The 20,801-nt window shown below is 36.0% G+C and overlaps 2 protein-coding genes across 2 annotated transcripts in view; both read left to right on the top strand.

Annotated features, from left to right (window-relative positions):
• The first annotated feature begins 894 nt into the window (after positions 1-894).
• Positions 895-10,449, top strand: LOC134852521 (uncharacterized). Its single transcript, XM_063868554.1, has 9 exons — positions 895-1,199; positions 1,765-1,862; positions 2,306-2,678; positions 3,055-3,518; positions 4,629-5,015; positions 6,235-6,999; positions 7,879-8,032; positions 8,257-8,551; positions 8,783-10,449. The coding sequence occupies exons 1-9, from the start codon at positions 899-901 to the stop codon at positions 10,329-10,331; spliced, it is 4,386 nt and encodes a 1,461-aa protein (XP_063724624.1). The 5' UTR covers positions 895-898; the 3' UTR covers positions 10,332-10,449.
• Positions 10,450-19,152: 8,703 nt separating this feature from the next.
• Positions 19,153-20,801, top strand: part of LOC134840738 (uncharacterized) — a gene marked incomplete in the record, with an annotated part of 30,071 nt that continues 28,422 nt past the window's right edge. The window contains 2 exon segments of the mRNA XM_063856756.1: positions 19,153-19,256; positions 19,561-19,666. Coding sequence (XP_063712826.1) covers positions 19,187-19,256; positions 19,561-19,666 — 176 coding nt within the window.

Raw genomic sequence — 20,801 nt, 5'->3', positions numbered from 1 at the left:
ATAACAAGACGAGAGTGCCTATCTGGGTTTAAATATGCAGCTGAAAAAATCATCTCCGTAAGTTTTTGAAAACATCAATGATTTTGCACATGTGTTTCAAACTGCAGTGCAACTTCATTGTGCTGTAAGTGAAACGCGGTCAATATTTGTGTACAATTTGTCGTACTCAATCTCCATAGCGTCTGAAATAACACGTTTCAAGTAACATCAAATAATTAGGCTGTCTCGAGTGGTTACCAATTAGAAGCAAATGTTGGATGAGCTAAACTCAATTCTAGTTTAATTGTATTATTAGTATTCAAACTGGAATTGAGTTCAGCTGATCCAATAATAGCGGCCGCTTTTCAGCGCTATCGAACAATCCGCCGCTAACTAATTCGCTATTGGTCAATCGAAACACTCCCGCTAATAGCGCCGCTATCGCTACCGCTTTCACACCTCTGCAAGCAACCGTCCCCAAAGTAATAGTAGTTTTGTGATTTGTAAAACGTTTTGATCTCCAACCAGAACTTTTTTCTAAACATGAAGAAGCAATTGCTACAATTGCTTTTGTTCAAATTTACTTTCTATTTCTGCTGTTTGAGAAATTTTTGCAAGCTTTTGCGACTGTCACAGGTGACCGTGCCGTTGTTTTTTAAAACATCAGTTTCAGAAATTAACTAAACAATTGGTTGATTTGACGATATCTGTTTTGTAATTTAAAATATACTCCGCCTTGGGTCCATTTTGTGACCCTCTGTATAAAATTAACTTTAAGTTTTGCAAATGATTAATTCATGTGTCCTGATGCGATTGAAAAAAGTTTTAAAATTGCTTTCTGAGTGTAATTTGACCATGGTAAACTGACCAAATCGAAACCGTCCAATACAGAAGCTTAAATCTTATTTCAGAGTTCGCTATGACTAGTTTAGCGGCGACAACTCCTGCTTCCAGATCCTTGTTGGGTCCAGTGGGGGAGATCACAGAATGCAGGGCATCGCCGGAAGGAGTCACTGACCTGTGGGCCTCTAGTGGACTGTACTTGAAGCCAGTGGCCAAAGTCAGTATCACAGTCTCCATTCCCTTCGTCAAAGGGAAGGAGGGGTCGAGGGTGGTCTCAAACAGCGAAGTGATGATGAACATCAAGAAACTGGTCACGCCTCGAGAGTTCAAGAACTTGAAGATCCTGAAAGAGACAAACACGTTTTTGAGATACCTGGGTAATGCTATTGGCTTTTTCAAAAATGTTTGCAGCCCTTTTGCGAGGTAATTGTTTCAAATGGTTCTTGAAACCTCACGTTTGTATCGATAAAAGAAAAGTATTTATTTTTAAGTACTCTTATATAGGTCTTCCTGATTTTTTTTTCAGGAAAAAGTCTAAAATTTGTTGAAGATCAGTTTTGATTTTTCTCGGTTTGACTTTTGATTTTTTTAAGCTCAGTGCATTTCTAATGTTAAAAGGAAGTCAAACTCCACTATCGAACAGCAAAACTGTTAATGTCACGAAAAACGTGATCGACTTTTAATTCCTGAAGTAAATTTTATTGTTCAAATTTCCCTGCGGAGTTTAAAATTATATGTATTGATCCAGTTTTTTCAAATTGGGTTAATTTTAACAAAAACGTGTCCATCATAAATTGTTCTACAAATTCAAAGAGCTTTAAGGCCATCTATTTTTTCTTCGAAGTTCAAGTTTTTTTTTCAGTTTCCTTGCGTTCATTACTCTTTTCCAACTGTCTGTCGGCTATGTTTGTGTCATACAGAGCAAATGTTTTTTCGTTTCAGGAGAGATTGAGGAGAAGAAAGACTTGGCCATTTTCGTTTCCAAACTTAACGGTAGTTTCATTCAGTTGAAAAGTTTCGGAAGCGACGCAGTCTTCAAGGTTGTCCACCATTCTCATTCATTTAAATACATTCAGTAAAGTAAAAGAAGCTGATTGTCATCGCTATGCAGATCGGTCAAGTAATCAAGTGGCGACATTGCTTAGTCAACTGAAAATTTTGCTGAGAATATGAAAAAAAAACGTCTAATTTCAAAAAATAATAAATTTGGTATCATAAACGAAGAGTAATTTTTAATCGATCTGCATTCATTGGCATGTCCGATAAAATTGGACCCTAAGTATGTCGAGTATGTGTATTTAATTTATTTAATCTAAATCAGCTAATAGTTTAAGTTTTTGTAGTGTCCTATAACAAAGGTTCGATTCGGTTATTGTGGATCGTCTCTCATTATCAGAGAAGATTTGTTATTCTTCCATTTATGTCAATCAAGCGACAGAAATACAAATGCCGATGTTACTCGGATGTTTATTTCATTTGTTAGCTTAACGCTGCAGAATATGACATAGTAGTTCCGAAGCAAAACGACTGGGTTTCCCACTTCTCAAAAATGATTGGCAGCAACGAAGATAAACCGGGGCTACGACCGGACACTATCTTTCTTACCGGGATACCCTGTGCCTGGTTCTCCAACTATCATCGCGATAAGCTCCGAGCAATCAAAGAGTTCGAACGCAAGCGTGAGAAAGTGAGAAAGAAACGGATGATGAGGAACCGACGTCGTCAGAGGGGATCCCATGTGAGCTCATCGGACCAATCAGAGGGAAACTTTGCCTCGTCATCTACTGATTCCGACGAGGAGGAAGCAATGAAAAAACGAGAACAACAGAAAAAGATTTTGCTGCAGTTTCAATCAGGTTTGTTCTTATTAGGGAATCTGGAGAAAAATATGGTTGCTCAATGTGCCAAAGTTTGTCCGAATTCCTTTATCTAAGGATAAAAATGTAAAGTATAACGGGTTAGGTATCAGGTGTTATTTTTTCTTGAAAATAAACAGTATATGGAAAGTTGAACTTATAATGTGGTGCAGTGAACTGCTTTTGATTCTCGGATTTTTACCACAATTATTGATGTCGCGTAAAAAAAAAACATTTCCGAAAGATGTCGGAAGCTCCTGCTTTAAGCTTACCAATTTTTGAAATTGTTTCAGATATAATTTTTCTTCGCTTTCTGAAATTTGTTCCTTTTTGTTTCTCTTCTGATGTTTGTTAATCGCATAGTAATTCATTCCAGGAGAATATAAAAACACAGAAGAAGGCAAAGATTTTCTTCACACCAAATACGAAGTGCATAAGATATACCGTGTGGACAAATCAAAAAGCGAGTCCAAGTCCAAAAGGAAAAAGAGACGACGTAAATCGCAGTCGGGATCCGGATCCAGGAGTGGCAGTGAGAGTCGGTCGTCTTCGGGTTCCAGGTCTAGATCTTCTGGCAGTGGAAGTCGTTCAGGTTCCTCGTCCAGAAGTCGCTCTAGGTCAGAAGAAAGAAAAGCGTCTGTGACGAAAAAATCAACTGTGGCAAGCGTCAATAAGGCTAAGCAAGACCAAATGCAGTGGAAGAAAAATACGTTTACATCGATTGGAGGTGAAGACGCGGAAAACGAAAAAGAGAATGTAGGGCAAGAGACTTCTGAGAAGGAGAAGGAAAGCGCACCTGTGGCCGAAGATGATGAAACTAGACAGAAGCGACTAAATGCGGTTGGTTTTCATATGCTTAGCATACAATTTTTGTTGGATAATATTTTCTTAAGGTTATGGAAAAAGATCTTGCGTCTCTGAGTTCAAGAAAGGGCGGATGAAGAAAACTTGGCTAAATAAGTAGGTGTACGTATCTTCTGTGAATAAAATCGGTCTCGTGCTCCTCTGATTTGGGTGATGCTGAAGATTAATGTATTATATATTAACATGCGGGCTTCACTATCTCGCCTTGTTTTAGCCTTTTCAACGTATTATTTTGTTCATGTTTAACGAATGAATTTTCACATGTTTAAGTTTACTGTATATTGCAATGCTTAAGAAAGGTTTTCAATTTTTCCAGTTTATGAACGAAAAGCTAATTGTACGGCCCGAATGTATGGCTATAGCAATACCAGCAGGGGGGGGGGGGGGGGGGGGGGGGGCAGAGGCTGCTAGGATATTTGAGGAGTAACAAATCTTGCCTCTATATCTGGCTGCTCAAATCTTTTTGGTTTCCGAGATAAGACGTTTTTATTATTTTTCAGAAGTTTTCGAAAAAAATAAGTTGTTAAGTACTTAAAAATTCGAAATTCTCAACTCTATGGTGTTGCCCTGTCATGGTACTTTCAGAAGTTCTTTCAAAATGTTCTTGAAGCAAACTCTCGAACCAATTGAGAGGTACTAATAAGGTACTCCCGAGATTTCAGACGTGCGTGGCCTCCAAATTTCGATGCCCAAATCGTCATAGTTTCCGAGATATGACGTTTTTCTATGATTTAAAAATTCAAAAAAATTTACACTCTCGACTCTATGGTGAGGTGAAGTCAAGGTACCCCCGGGGTTGTAGAAATCGTCTCTAAATATGACTGCTCAAATCCTTTGAGCATCCGAAGTTTGGGTTTTTCAGGTGCCAGAGATATGGCCTCTAATTATGACTGCTCAAAAAATTTAGTTTCCCGAGATTGAAGATTTTTATCAGTATTTCAAACAAAGTCATCAATCTGAGGATTTTTTAAATGATGATTATTTTTGTTTAACCAAACCAACCTCAAATTTGAATTTTTTTCATGAATAACCATTTGTTCGAAGCTCCGGAGGTGCAAGTTTTACGCTAGTTAAGTTTTATTTCAGGAAGCGAAAAAGAAAGCAAGGCAGGAGTTCCGACGAAGACCTTGGCTTAATCTTCCGGTTCCCGACAAACCAGAGGAATCGATCGTGCGGCGAGTGTTCGAATTGTTTGGAGTGGTACGTCGACTAGAAATCCCAGTGCTGAAACAACTGGACTCGAACAAATCCGGTTTTAGGAAGGAGAAAAGGGACTCACATGGAATTGGAGTCTTCAACTTTGAGAACTTCGAGGCACAGTGCGATGCTGCGGATGTGACGACATTCAAGACGTTCGAAGTGTACATCCAGTATGAGACTTATTTGGGATTCACCGTGTCGATGAATGCACTGAGAGGAAAGCGCCTCTACTACAAAGACATAGATGGCAGGACATACATTAACACATTCAAAGTTAGTTAATTACATTTGCGAAAGCAAGTGTCTTGTAATCGGGAACTATGCTATTTTTCACGTAAACAATTTTTCTTTCAAATCTTACTTGTTTTTTTTTGGCTCGTTTCCACTGCCCCACCTTTGAATTTCAATTTTGATAATTTACTCAAACATTGTCATAATGCAATGAACCTTGGCATAGTGAACAAACTGAAAATTGTGAACAGATTTGTTCTTCATACTTTACATCGTAACATTACGCGTTAAGCCATAATTACCCGAAAACAACTATGAAAATTGTTAATTTAAAAGGTGGAGGATAGATTTTTGTTTTGCTATAAGAAATTTTAAGGATAGTTGCAAGTTGTGTTCATTGTAGTTTCAAAGGGTCATTAAAATCAATTTTTTTGGCTTAACCTGATGTGTTTAAAGATTGCCGGCTTTGTTTCCGTAAGTTTTGTTCGGTTGATAATTTAATATTCAAATTAATTATATTTTGGAGACATGCGAAATTTTTGTTAGACGTTTTTTCAACTTTTTTTTTCTAATTTTCATGTTTTTAAGAGTCGATGAACATAGTTCACTCTTATATGGGTCTCGGTGATTTGTTTTTTTTTCAGGAAACGTCTTTAAATTTGTTTAGGCTCCAATTTACTTTTTTTTGGCTCATTTTTGATTTTGTTTAAGTTCAGTTCATGTTCTTTGTTGAAAGGAAGGAAAACTACACTATCGAACAGAAAAACTTGATCGACTTCTAGTTGAATAAACGTATCGAGTTTCCCAGCGAATTTTTTTAAAAATTATTGCACCAGTTTTCTCAAATTGGGTTAATTTTATCAAAAAAGTGTCAATCATAAATTGTTTTAGAAATTCCAATAGCTTTAAGGCCATCTATTGTTTTCTTTGAAATTCAAAATTTGAGATTTTTCAAAAATTAAGTCGTCTTTTTCTGTTTACTTGCGTTCATTGATTATTTTCCAACTGTCTGTTGGCTGTGTTTTAATGTTTGTGTTGTATCGCAAGTGATGCGAAGTTCCGCTTCGCCTCTGTGTTTCAATTTGATCCCGAAGATATTGATAAAAAACTTGGGAAAGCTTTCTTTCTTTGAAATTACTTACATAATGAACACAAGAGCGCTTGTGAATAACATCAATAATGACCTTCGCCAAAATACATGTTCGATTTTGATGATATTCGTGGTCTAAGTCAGGATAAAAATGTGAGGTGATTTTTCTAGGTTGATTTTGATGGAACTGGGTACCTGTCGGAGCGAAAAATACAGCAGCGAAAGCTAGAGCGGTTCAAGCATCTTCATAGAGATGAGATTTTCAACGATAAGGAGCAGCGTGATAAAATCGCCAAGTACGAAAACCGACTGGGTGGGAAAGGAAGCCAAATCAACTCATATGGACAAGAGTTTTCATCGAGAACTAAAGTCGCACATCGACCCAAGTCTTCAAGCCGAGTTATGGATGGGGTAAAGTCTCGAAGCAGGAAAAGTAAAAGCCGGAAGCGTCGCAGCGAAGACAGAGTCGAATCGCAGCCTAAAAAAGAACGAAGAGAAAAAGTTGTAATTGCGATGCCTAAAACGCTTCCTAGATCTGTTCTCTACGAGGTGTCTTTAAGTAGAACCCGAATCCCGAAGTCTCTTTCGTCGGTGATGGGACCCGCGCTTCCCGAAGAGCCGAAGCCACCTGCTGAGGAACGACAAGTGGTAATGGCAAGACCCGGAGAACCGAAACCCCCAAAGCCAAAGATTTCGATTCTTTCGGATTTGGACGATATTTCCAGTGAAGAGGATGCTCCAGGGTTACAAACTAACACAGAGATTGACCGGTTGTTGAAAGAGGCTCTGAAAGTGAGAAGCACTCGACGTCGACGTCTGGTGGTTCTGGAGTTGCTAAGACGGCTGCAGCTGGCCAAAGAAGCAAGGGTTCAATTGGTGGCTAAGAGAAAAGCACAAGCAGTGATTCTAGTGCATGCAGTTTTTGAGAGAATCAAGGTGAATTGAAATTACGCGTTGTTTTTAAGACTTATATTTTATATAAATTAAGAATGAAGCAGAAAACTTGTTTTTCAACTGCTGGGGATTTTTTATGTTAGGGAGTCTTTAAGATTTGTTTTTATGTCATAACTTTTTGTTCAAACTTGTTAATATGTTGCTCGGGATGACTGAACACGGGATGAGGAGTCCTGTTGAAAGGCGGTGTATCGACGCGCATAAAGCTCGACGAGCAGAAAAGTTTTAAATGAAAAATTGTATCGACTAGCATAAAAATTGAAACCCAAATTTTCACATTATCATACTTAAAATAGTTTAAAACAAAATTATATGTAAACCCTAGTTTTTTTCACATTTGAAAAATGCGCGACGATCAGTGTTTGGATCAAGCCATTGTCAGTCGGGGTGTGACAGATCTATTACGATTCATGAGTAAAGGAATTTCGTTTGCTTGTTGATTGCTTACATCATCAATTGCTTAATTTTCTATTTCTCAGAAATGCAAGTTTCAGTTTGTACTCAGTTGTTTTTTCTTTTCCTTGCGTTCATTGCTCGTTTCCTACTGTCATTTGGCTATATGTATAAAAAGGGCTCATGAATTCAGTGAAAAACGAAGAAAGGTCGTCAAAATTTTCGAAAATCCGCCCCCCCCCCCCCCCCTCGAGAAAATCCTAGATCTGCCCCCTGGCTTTAAGGTCATCTATTTTTCGGAAAACCGATAGTTGAGATTTTTTCATACAAAAATAGTCAAACATAAAAACATAGTCTTTTCATGCTTACTTGCGTTCATTGACATTTTTACAACTGTCTGTTGTATATGTTTAAAAATTGAAAACGCATGGAGGAGCAATGAGTCAGTGTGGCGATGGTGTGGTTTAGAATGTGGAGACTGTGATTCTGGACAGGAGAGTTGAGGCTGTGGAGGAGGTGAGGCTGAAGCAGATAGAGGAGGAGCGCATTTTTAAGGAGGAGTTGGCCCGCAAGGAAGCCCTGAGGGCACTCAGACACAAACAGAAGATGCACTCCAAAGAAGGTGGCCACACTCAATCAGTTCTAAATAGTGTTTGCGTTATATACAATAATTTAATTATATGCAAAAAGTTGCGAGTAATTTCTTTGAAAAATAGTTTCTTCATTCGCTGTTCAGAGTCATGCGCTGTTCGAATCGGCGATACCGGAATTGAATATGCAGGATTGTAAGCAAGTTAATTTATTGTATTTGAGAATCAAAATTAGAAGACAAAACTATTGTTGCAGTGAACATGCGGGAGAAAATCGTGAAACGTGCTATGCGGAAGAAAGACATGGAAGACTTGACTAAGAGAGAGCAGCTCCGGAAGCAGATTGCCTCTCAGGCCGCCGCTTCCGGTGCGACGGGGGGTCCCGACAACCCGGTGCTGAAGTCCACTGCGATGAGGGAGGCGAGACATTCTGTGAGGAGACATGGGTTCAAGCCAGACAAGTTGGGCCAGGAGGTAGACAAGGCTGTGGGTTACACTGCACCCGAGAACTACTCCCACTATGTGGAATACATGAAAGAAAAACGACCCAAGTAAGCACCAGTCTCATGTCCGAAGAGTCAACAATATGTTTCTGTAACTCATAATGAGATGTCTGTGTCTGGCCATAGACTGATTTATGAAAGCAAAAGTTTTTCTTGGAGAACCAATCTCTAATTGTTTTGGTATTTGATAATCATTAGGTTAATTTATTTTTTGTGAAATGCTACTTGTTTGTTAAATGTTGATTATTTTTCTTTGATTTTTGTTTTGTTGCTTTTTAGCTTTGTTGGCTCCGCAGTTGTGTCTAAATTTGTTCCCGAGGAGACACCGAATAGAGTTGGACCTGTGAAAAGCCAGGTTATTGTTCCGAGTCAATGCCCAGTCCCAAAACCACTGGAAGAGATTATTCAGAGCAAGCAATTCGAAACTGACTCGGAAAGCAGCTGTGACGATGAGCAGCCGACGCTTTTAAACTCACATGTAGTCACCAAAACCCTTCCACGTAGAAGAGCACCAATTGATTTGGACGACGATTCCCTTTACAAAGTAGACGGAAATATTTCAGAAAATAAAATTGAAAACACAAGTTTGAAGTCAAATGACCGAGCTAATCGGAAGTTCACCGACGCCGACTTTAAAGTGCCAGATGTTCCGCTGGCGTACATGGAAAACCGCAGTAATCCAGTGAAGAAGCCGCCTAATAGAAAGTGGAAGAAACCAGAAAGTGCAGGCACTCAAAAACAAGGAAGTAAATCGGGATCTGAAACTGAATCGGACAGTAGTTCGGAGGAGGAGAGTTCGAATCCAGCCAGTTCTGAAGAAGAAGAGGATTTTGATGAAGTCACTCCGAGAATATTGGACGGTAAAAGTCCACCAAGTGCAAATAAGCCTAAGTTGCCACAGAATAAATCAACACGCAGAAATAATACTGGCTCTGGTAGTTTGGAAAGTCAATACTCGCTTGTGGAGCAGCGCGAAAAAAATTCTGAAATGCAGGTGCAAAATGACGTTTTGACTCCAGGGGTGTCTTCAAGTATCGACACTGGAACGGTTCGAGTAAAATCAAATGTTTCACCGTCCAAGCGCAGAAATGCAGTCGCAGACAGTATCATGGGCTCGGCGATTAAGAAATCTAGGAATAAAGCAACAACCGACTTGACCGCACCGCAAGAAGATTCGGTCACTGACAGTTTAAGTGAAGGTGAAATTTCGACGGAAGATAAAGAGGGAAGACTCAACACGAGTAGCGAGGAAGACAACAACAGTTCTACTGAGTCAGGCGAAACGTCGTCGGGCTCAGAGTCGGAGGCGAACGAAGAGCTGGAATCAAAACTCGAGTCTTCAAAAAACTCGGCTGAGGGCAGTCAAGACGATTCTACGACAAATATTGTCAATGAGGAAATGGAAAAGAATTCAAATTGTGATGATGATACAAACTCACATCCGATTATCACAGATACTACAACAGAAACTTTTCCAGTTGATGGCAATGGTTCTAATTCTATGGAAGATATCCCAGTTTTGCCACAAGAAGAGAAAGTAAAGTTCCCTCAAAATCATTCGGTATCAGAAGATGAGAACGAAACTGTCCAACCAAAAATAGGCGATGATGTCGCGGAATCTTCTAGAATAGAAACTAGTACAGATGTGAAAACTTTAGTCGTTGAACCGGCAGAGGGAGTGGCTGTTAATTTGAGTGACAGCGAAGACGCAGAGGATACAGATGAAGAATCTGAAGTCGACTCTTCGAGTGGCTCTGCCGAGTCTGAAGGTCGGTCATCTGACTCTGATGCTTCTGGGGAAGAGAAGTCAAAACCAGATGAGAACTGACAATAATTGACGAAAAAAACTTATGTCAAGGTCAAGAGGCTCAGAATTTAAAAATTTAAACAATAGTTGTACCTTTTTTTGAAAAATTTTAGCCCTCTTCCTATTATTCCTTCCATTTGATTAATTTATCCCTTTAATGTTGTATTTCTTTTGTAATTAATATTATACGATATTGTTGTTTTTCAAAATTTGTGTTTTTAATATTGCAATTGTGTTTGCTTTCAGCTTTGTCGCGACCATGAACTGTGAAGGAACTTTGTATTTGGGATATTTTTGCAAATGACGAGTAAAATTTCAGCTTGAGTTTCTTGCTTTTTAGACTAATTGGAGTGAAGATTTACTCTTCATTATACAAGCAATGCTTGTGTTATAGTATGAAATATCATTTTTTTCCAACCTAAGTCGCAAATATTGTTGCGACGCAAATATTGTTTCGATAAAGTTTGTTCATTTTTGAAGTGTTCATTTTGATGAGTAACCAGCTATTAAATACAGCCAATGCTAAGGATTTTAACACAGACTATTAGTGTTCCGACTTTCGTTACAGAAGTAACGGAATATTTGTGCTCGGAGTGGTTTTTTTTCAGACAAATTTCGACTTTTTAACTAGCCATTTTTGACGGGATTTTTTTTCTACATCATTCAAAAAGTACTGCGCTTAAATTTGGGAGAGATGTTTTACCTGTGATCATTTTTCGCAAAGTTATGAGGGTTTAAAAATTGCCAATTTGGGACAATTAACTTGCGATATATTTCGCGCTATTAACGCGTAAGCGGAGCCTTAATCCGTCATAGAAATTGTCCCAAATTGGTTGAAGGAAGCACATTTGTCATAATTGATTTGTTACTAGGAGTATAATTTATCACTGTGTACTTAATATGGCCTGTGGTGGTTAATTTTCATAAAAAATCTCAAATTAAAAAAAAGTTTATTTTATTTTTATTACATTTATTTTTTTCATGTTATTACTGATCCATAGACTGCTCTATAAATTGAGGCATATTTGTTGGTAAGTTTCTTTTTTTGAATTGACTGGTACTGCTTATGCGTCATAATTGGCGTGCGTCACTTCACAAATTTTGTAGACTCAAAGTTTTACTCATTCAGTTTTCCCAGTAGCGTTATTGGTAATGTTTTTGCTTGTGTATGCGAAGTGTAACTTCGCTTCTGTGTAATAAATCATTTGAAGCTAAAGTTATTGAAATTTTCTGTTAAGGTTCTGGTCCCAGCCCGCACATGCAAAAAAAGTTTTTTGACTGACTTTCAGTATTTTAAAATCAATTTTGCTTTTAACTGTGTTCGGAAACTTGTGTTTCTTCTCCAGCAAACGGTTCATGTTGTTCCTTGTATTTTTTTGGCTTCTATTTGGAGCGACGCTTTTTAACCTCTATTTTAAATTCTTAAAAAACAAATTAATTTGAGTGAATGAGTGTGACCTCAATTACAATGTGTGACTGAACGCAGTGAAAGCGATCATTTGGGTTGTTCATGTTTTTTGATTTGAAAGAAGTAGTTTTCCCTATTTAGGTTTTTCAAAACTATTTTCGTTGCTGACTGTATTTTTATAGTTCTGGAGATAGAAATCGGGTTGTGCTTGATGTTTTAAAGAAAATGCATATACAATGTATAGAAACATTTTTGAGATATCGTTGTTATTCCGACGAATATAGTTGTAGTTCACTGAAAGTGGGGAGCAACTTTGTCTTCGGGCTTTTTGTATTTTTTTTCTTAGTTTTTTCATGCAAAATAAGGTGTTATAATTATTTATCAGGTTAGGTCTAGTGATAAATAATATTGAAACCTTTTCAGTTAGTCGAGAATCATAAGTTCTCTCAGTGTCAAGAAAAAGTCCTTTGAAATTTTTTTGAAAATAATTTTGCTTACGCCATTTACCGTTCACTTAGCAAAAGAAAGTTTTCTTTTTTAAATAAAAATCTGCGAAACATCTGCAAAAAATTTAATTTTTTTTCTCATTTTTCCTTCAGTTAAAAACGACTGCGGTCAATAATGATAATTTTAATACGTTCTAAGCACCAGCGGAATTAGGGGGGGGGGAGGACGCCCCGCCCCGCATCATGAATTTGACCCATTACTGACCCAAAGGGTCTTCCCTTTGTAATATTTTGAGATATTCATTTTTGGTGAAGGACCCCAAAATTTTTCTAAAGGCGCCTTTGCCGTCAATATATACTAATTTTGAGGGGGGGTGGAGAACGCTTATTTTGGCCAGTTTTTTCAAAAATTTGCCTGCGGCGCAGAAAACTTGGTCAAAATGGGGTCTGTATAGTAATTTACGAGAGCTCAGAAAATCAATTTGGTCAGCGTAAAAAAAAGTAGACAAAATTTTCGAAGTTTTTTGAAAATCTTAGATCCTCCCCTGGTTCTAAAATTTTGAATAATTGCCGAGTTCATTAGTTCGTTGAATAAAATTTTCTTTTAAATTAATTTTTCAAACAAATCAACTATTTACTATTTTGCAGACGAGGCCAATTGAGGTATCAAATTATTACTTGTTTAATTTTAATTCCTGGTGTAAAATGTAAAAAATATATATTTTTTGGATTTTGACTAAATACAAACGATCTCCTGACTATACAGCTTTGTAACTTGTAATGATAAGCAGTTCTTAAATGAAACCTAACTGCTGTTTATAGCGGATAATTCATAGTCTGGACAGGTTTTTGAAGTCGAGTAGGGAACAAAGTTTGAAAATCTCGATTTACCGTCGTGATAAGTTAGGTATTAGGTACTTGAGCGAGCGTCAACATTAACCAGATCATATTTTGTTGACTAATGGACATTTTTGTTCCGCACAATTTAAAAATATGAAGGAACTTTGAATTCGGATGTGTTTCTTTTTTTCTTTTTTGTTATCCACGCAAAATCAGTTACCTTAAGCAATCCTTGGACTGGGTCCAGAGAATTATCATATTAAAGCCCTTTCAGTCGTGATTCGAACGACATTAAAAATTACTGAAAAAAATTCTGAATGTCGAAAAAGCCGTTTCGAAATTTCTGGTTTTTAGTCTAATTTCAAGCTAATAAGGTGAGCGGGCAGCTTTCAATAGCTTTTTAAATCTTATGTTAAGCCGTGAAAATTTACTTGTAATTGAGTAAAGTTAATTCTTAGAGTTTTTAGCGCCATTCAGAACATTTCTGCAAAAAAAAACAAAAAAAAAATGATAAACTTTTAGAAAATTTGTATAATAATTTACGATTTTTTTTTGTTTTTCTAGCCGTTTTTCTACACAAACTGTTTTCCAGCTGGCAATATTTGCGCTTTAGCGTTATAAAATCGGTATAAAGACTTTTTTGGGTTAACAAATTGCTTAACAGAATTACTTGGTCTCTTGGTTCATATTGAATTCAAATTTCGTAGTGTTTCCGGCACACTTAATCTGGAGGCAACGGGTACGCCTGGGACGGCAAATGTCTTGGATTCGAATATGACTAGGACCCGTTTTTTGAAACGGCTAATATTCCGTTTCAAAAAATCTGTCGGCTTATTATTTGTCTGCTTGTAATTTGTCGACTTAGTTGCAACATTTAACATTTTTTTGCTGTATGTAGTTTTCATATCCGTTGCTTTTAATGTTTTCATTTTGTAATTGTACTAGCCTTGACTTCGTGTAATTTTTTTCTGATTTTTTTAGTTTGAATTTTTTTTGGCCTGAATGTTTTCGGCTTCTATTTTATCGGCTTACTAGCCTCATTTTTAGTTGTTCGGGGGAAACATAATTTGTATGTTTTCCTCCGTATCGCAAAAAACGTTAAAAAACTCGGAATAGAGTTTTTAGTTCAAAGTTTTTATTAACAACAGTTTTGCCCTAAAACCCTTTTCCGCAAATAGAACATCATTCAAACAACCTTTTGAAGTTTTCCAGTAGCAGTATCTTAGACAATTTTTCCGTTTTCTTTGGACTTAGTCGCTTTTCTTTCCTTTCCTGTCTGCTAGCCTGCAATGCTGTTTTCGTGGTACGGAAGTGTTCCGAAGCTCTGCTTTGCCTCTGTGTTGACTATGACTGTCGCATTTGCCTAATTTCCATTTTTTGTTCCAATTTTTTATCACTGAAGAAATGACACTGATTGGAAACGTTTCGTGAAAAACCGGTCCGAATTTTTTTTTTTGGTTCATTTCGAATGAGCGAGAGCAGGCTTACATAATTTTATTTTATTAGCTCAAACTCAAAAGCTTACAATTGCTTAATTTAAGCGGTTAAAACTTAGTTTTACTCGACTAAATTAGTTTTTTTGAGTATTATAGCGCCTTTTTGGAGACAAAATGTCAAGAATTCAAGAAACTGTTAAAAAAAAAGAAAAGATTTTGAAAATTTTTTGGTTTTTTCTGGTCCTTTTTTTTTTACAAAAATTGTTTTATGGTTTGCTTATTTTACTATAATTGTCAAATATGCCCAAACTCTAGTTTTTTGGTCAGATCGTTTTATCACACCACGCAGAAAAATGTGTATTTTTTAAGACTATGGCTGGAACATTTTTTGCTACTTGCACACTAACCGGCTATCCTTGTTTTGAATCGATTTTGGAATAAAATCAGATGTAAGTGCCCCCCCCCCCAAAAAAATTCGTTTGTGCTTTGCTTCAATTTGTGCAGTAGCTGAAAAAATAAACTGTTTTCATATCACACATGATTCGATTAACAGTCGTCAGCTTACATAACTACGACTTGCGAGGTTATCAATCATTCAGTTAGGCCTAGTCAAACGAACATGCTCCCGAAGAAGTTTTCAGCGACTGACTGAAACCGTACTGCAGTTCATGGCCACAAAATTCCTAGCCCAAACGGTTTCATAGTCAAATTGGAGCAATGTCTGAAATAAACGAATTACGGCCGCAATCTAGTCTAAAAATGGATCTTTGGGACACAGTTTGAAAATGAGTAAGTAAATGGAAGTAAAGCAATTGTCTAGAAGTAAAGTTGCGACAGTCTAGATTTTAGTCGCAAGTATCTGGAGAGGAAGTAGCGTCAGTCTTAACAAAAGTCACACAATTGGAAGCGAATCGAGATGCATCTTAAAGGTTCAAATAAAACTTCGTCATCTAGGATTTGATAAGTGGAGAATGTTCGGGCAGTAATTGATTTTTCTAAATGAATTTCTTTAAAAAAAGTTGAATTGTTTTCGGATTCGTGGTTTGCGACATGGTTTCTGTCAGTTCATTTTTCGCGTTTTAAAAAATAAGTTATCTGATACAGCTATCAATTTTTTTTTTCATTTTTTGGATAAATTTAGGAAACCACTTTACCGATTTTGAAAATGGGTGTATCAATGGGAAGACCGCTTATTCACCAGTGTGCCTGCAAAATCGCCTGGTCTTTTTTAACCATTGTCTACAGCCTTCGAAAAAGTCTATGGTAAGAATTTTTGTTTAATTTTTTTAATGTTTTTTTTTTCTGTTTTCTCAAAAACTTCAACCCAAATGTGAAGTTTTTAGTTTAATGAATAGTATGGGTTATGGAAACAACCCCTGCACCAGCGGCTACGGCCAATTTTTTTGATACCAGAAATTATGGCCTATAGAAATGTCAATTTTTTTGATTTTTTGACCATATTTTGATTGTTTTGACTTTTCTCGAAAATTACCAAGCCGACTCTAAGATTTTGGGTTCAATTCAAAAAATCGCTTATGCAAAATTCTTCTGCATTTGCGGCCATGCCCAATAAAAAAGATATGACCCTCTGAAAAATTTAAATTTTTGATTTTTTGAGAGTTCTTTGAAGTTTTTTTGACTTTGCTCGAAAACTACGCACCGATATCTGATCTTACTTTTGTGATAAGCAAGGGCTTTGCAATCGGGTATTAGACTTTTTCCCGTTAAGAATTTTGTTGACAGAATGGATGAATGTGAATTGGTATTCATTTCATTAACACTATGGTTATTGTAGTGTGAAATAGTGGCATGTTAGGTATGTGCTATGGGAGTTTGTTTGGAGTTGTTTCTAGAGAAGCTTTTTTTCTGAGTCTTTTTGATGCTGAGAATTTTGTCGCTGGGAGATGTCGGCTTAATTTCGTTGGCTTAATTTCCAAATGGTTTCTTTTCGATTGACCTTTTTTGGGATTATATGAGAATGATTGAACTTTTATTTGATTTTTTGAAGAACTTTGTTTCTAATATTCAAACTTTTTTAAAATGATATAATTAAACATAAAAGAATTTTTCAAAATGTTCAGTTTTTGTTTTAATTTTAGAAAAAATTTAATCCGTTCAAGTAAATTATTTAGCTGTAGCTTTTGTTTTAGTTTTTTTGATAAGCTGTTATTATAGCTTTTTTATGGTTAAGGTGTTTTTTTTGAGTTTTTGACGTTTGGTTTTTGTAAATTTTTTTAATCTTTGGATCCTAACGCATATTTGTTAGAGGTAGCTTTTTCGTTTCTAAAAAGAGGATCAAGCACGCCTGAAGTCCTATTAACTCAGAAATAAATCAACTCAAATTCTTCGGTAGTTTTGTGTAAAAGTTGCGCGAAGAATTTGTTCTTCTACTATGTCAAGTTGAGGTGCTGTTTGCTAATTTTTCTGATGCAATGATTGTGTTCCTTCAAATTTAGTTAGTTTTAACGTGTTAAAACAGTAACCAAAACATGCAGAAGAATTTCCCATAAACGGTTTTTTGAATTGAACCCAAAATCTTAGAGTCGGCTTGGTAATTTTCAACAAAGTCAAAAGAATCAAAATATGGTTTAAAAAAATCAAATAATTGAAATTTCCAAAGGCCAAAATTTCTGGTGTCTTGAAAATAATTTCATTTATCTTTTTATAATCAATGACAACTAAAACTACTTCGTTTTTGTTTTTTCGATATTTTTTATTTCGATAACTGAAAACTTTTTGAAATCAGGTGCTTTGTGGAAGGTTTGAGCTGACTATTTTTTCAACGTTTTTAGCGGTTTTTGTTTTGTGTTTTAGCGAGTGTTGGTGGTTCGTCGATTTTCCAGTCGGATTTGCGCGAGAGTCTTCACTTCCAACTACCCAACAGACAAGATGCGGTGGGACGCAGTTGTTTGAACTACAGGCAAAGTTGTGTTCCTTCAAATTTAGTTAGTTTTAACGTGTTAAAACAGTAACCAAAATACGGTTTTTTTTTCTGTTGTCGTTTTTTGGAAATAAAATTTTTTTCTTAATTTTCAGAAAAAAAACGTCTTTGTATTTTTTCACCTCTAGATAATATCGGTAATTTTTCTGATTCATTACTTTTTTAAAACGGTTCAATGACATGCATTTCTTTTTTTTATCAATAATAGTTTATTTGCATTTTTTCTATTGATTTTTTGTTCATTTTCTTTCTGTGAACTTGTTTTCCTCTGAAGGGAGATTCTTTTGTAGGAAATAACATCGGTATTCGTTTTCAGCATCAACGCTTTTCAAACTCAATTTATTTTTTAAAGCTGTGTCTTTTTTTATTTTTGTCACTTTTTTGTTTTTGAATTTTTTTGAGAAATTGTTTTTTTGAAGAAAAACAAATTCTACAATTTGAACTGTTTCGAGATTGTTTTTGAAATTTATCAATTTCAATATTTTGGCGTTTTTAGAAAATTTTTGGTTTTTTCTGCTAAATTTTATTGTTTGTTTGATCTGAATTGATTTAGTTCCTGCGAGCTGAATTAATATTGTTCGTTTTTTGTATATCTTTGTTTTATCTGAAAAGTATCAGATTTTTTTTTCATCAGTGTGTTCTTTACAAAAGTTTTCATCGCGTGAGTTCTGCGAAGCATGCCGGCTTACAACGTCAGTTGGAATCAAAATAATGTTGATGCTTGTTTACTTTTCAAAAACGTTTTGTTAACATAAATTTTTTCTGCTCTGCTCTGCTTCGCATCTGTGTAAATTTCATTTTTTGAAAAAAGCTTGCAGTGGCAAGTTTTCCAGTTAAACCATTTTAACTCAATTCTGATGGGTAATGGATGGGGCTTTTAAAGTGATAGGTGTTTGCCTTTGACTTTTGGCGTTTTGAATTTTCCGTTTTTCTTATGGTCCGTGTTAACCATTGGTTAATTACGTCTTGGTAGCTTGAGCGTGAGACAAATTATTTTAAACAACCGTGTATTTCCTAAACATTAATAAAAAACTAAATGCTTTTCAAACGCGTTTCTGCGCTGGGTATTGTTGTTTCACGCACAATTAACTCAAACGAACCAGTTGTAAACACGAAAGATAACCGAACCGGCCGGGAAATTACTGAGTTAAAAAAATGCAATCGATGCTTTTACCTTCAAAGGCCCCCATCAGTACTCATCAAAAGCGGTTAAAATTGAATTAAATGAAAAGTTTGCTGCTGCGTTTTCTCCAAAAACAGATTCCAAAATTTTTTGAAGGAAATTTAGAAAAAAATTTAATATGAAAAGTTGAGTTCTCCATTGAAACGAATAAATTTAACTTAACTTAAATTGCTTTTTCAATCATTTTATTGGTTGCCGGGGCGGATCTAGGGTTTTCTCGAGGAGATATTTTCAAAAAATGTTCGAAAGTTAGGTCAACTTTTTCTTTAAGCGACCAAATTGATTCTCCGAGCGCTTCCAGAACACTATAAAAACCCTATTTTGACAAAAATTTTGAAAAAAGCTGTTCAAAAATAGCCTTTTTGGACCTTTTTTGAATTTTTTGGAAAATTTAGGGTTGGGGCGCCTTCCGTTTCCCCCTTAATCTGTCCCTGATTGGCTTGTTGGATTTTAGCCTTGTCTTCAAATAATATTGAGTAACTTTGATGAAATTATTTGAGGTGAATGGTCGGGAACGCCCTTGAGAGATTGAATAAAACAAAGTTAAGCACACTAGCCTTGTTGATTATCCACTGTTGATTACGAGAATAGTCAATATAACACTCGTTACTATTAGAGTTCAATGGATGTTGTCAAGAAAAATACAGCAAGCGCCATCTGTTCCTTGGCGGTTCTCGCGAACTTAAAGATGGGTGCGTCACTTTCGAACTTTACTTGTTGGCCCAGATAGGATGTGGAAAAAACCTTTTCAATTTCAAGAAGTTTTATTCGTTGAACTTTGAATAATACTGAAAAACCAGAACGTGATATCTTAAAATCATTCATTCATCTTTGGGTAATCAATGACAAATAAAACTACTTTAGAATATTCGTTTTTGTTTTTTAGATAATTTTTTATTTCCATAACTGAAAACTTTTTGAAATTACGTGCTTTGTGTAAAGTTTGAGCTGACTTTTTTTTCAACGTTTTTTAGCGGTTTCTGTTTCGTGTTTTAGCGAGTGTTGGGGGTTCGTCGATTTTCTTGTCGGATTTGCGCGAGAGTCTTCATTTCCAACTACCCACCAGACAAGATGCGCTGGGACTCAGTTGTTTGAACTACAGGCAAGGCCAATATATTTCACAACACTCATTCAGATGTAAAATCTATAAGCTGATAGAAGTATGAAGTAATTCAAAGAAACTAGTAGCGTGCCAAGTGGGCCTTGGACTAGAACCAAATTGTAGCTTGTCAAAACTTGCAGATACTAAATATCAAGGTGCTAAAGGTGTTCTGAAAATACTCTCCAAATTCTATTGAGAGTGTGCGTGGAGCAATTTTTGGTAATTTTTTTTGGGTATTTAATGAAAAACTGTATTTACAAAAAAAACGTATTTTAGAGATAAAGAATCTTCTATTTGAACCAATTTGTTACTATTTCTAAAAATTAGTAGTTATCTTTTTAAAAAATTTAACACATCTATACAAACTGCTCTAAAATTCTAATTCCAGTTTTTATCAGGTAAGTACAACAGCATTTAATTTCAAACAAAAATCGAAAAAAAACTCACAAATCTTCTATGGTATGTCGCCAACATCCAAATGGATCAAGTCACCATTTGATAACACACATTGAGCTTTATTCGGTTCAAAATTAGGAGGTCCAGCAGCTCAATGGAATCAGGGATTAGCAGTAGCTTTAGCTTGGAACGGTATAAAAGATCAGTTCATTAATAGGTTCACTGATGATAAAGCTAATTACAAAATACGAAATGAACCAAATAATGAAAAAAATAATCTGGTGAATTTATTAAAAACCACATACATAGTTGAAGCACTGCAGTAGATCGTGGTTTACTGAATCCGATTGTTAATGTTGATCAATGAACATCAAAGAAAATGGAAATTTTTATGCAATGCTTAAGGACACTAGACTTAAAAGAAAAAGCACACCAATTTTTAATTTAGAATCCACCTGCAACATGGCCTCAATTAAAAATCATATGGTTACCACAGAAATGAGTTTTGCTGCAAAAATTGAATTAACTGGAACAGTTTCAAGTAGCGTTGACAATAAGTTGGAAACAGTATGAAAAAAGAAACAACTTAAAGAGCTAACAGGGTTAACGAAATATCTTGAAAGAAACGCAGCTTTCAATCCGAACGAACATAGAAGCTAACAAAACAACCCAATATTTTGTCCTTTGTGTGGCATGTCAGGCTATACAATTGGCCATTGTCTCAAGTGAAAGATCATCC

Source organism: Symsagittifera roscoffensis, chromosome 1 (assembly GCF_963678635.1).
Source record: "Symsagittifera roscoffensis chromosome 1, txSymRosc1.1, whole genome shotgun sequence".
NCBI lineage: Eukaryota > Metazoa > Xenacoelomorpha > Acoela > Convolutidae > Symsagittifera > Symsagittifera roscoffensis.
This window is presented reverse-complemented; position numbering and strand designations above follow the sequence as displayed.

Bases quoted from the DNA above. Each gene is read 5' to 3' on its own strand.
- LOC134852521 (XM_063868554.1), top strand. From the start codon at position 899: ATGACTAGTTTAGCGGCGACAACTCCTGCTTCCAGATCCTTGTTGGGT. The intron at 5,016-6,234 runs GTTAGTTAATTA...TGATTTTTCTAG, and splicing joins CATACATTAACACATTCAAA to GTTGATTTTGATGGAACTGG. The intron at 8,033-8,256 runs GTGGCCACACTC...CTATTGTTGCAG, and splicing joins GAAGATGCACTCCAAAGAAG to TGAACATGCGGGAGAAAATC.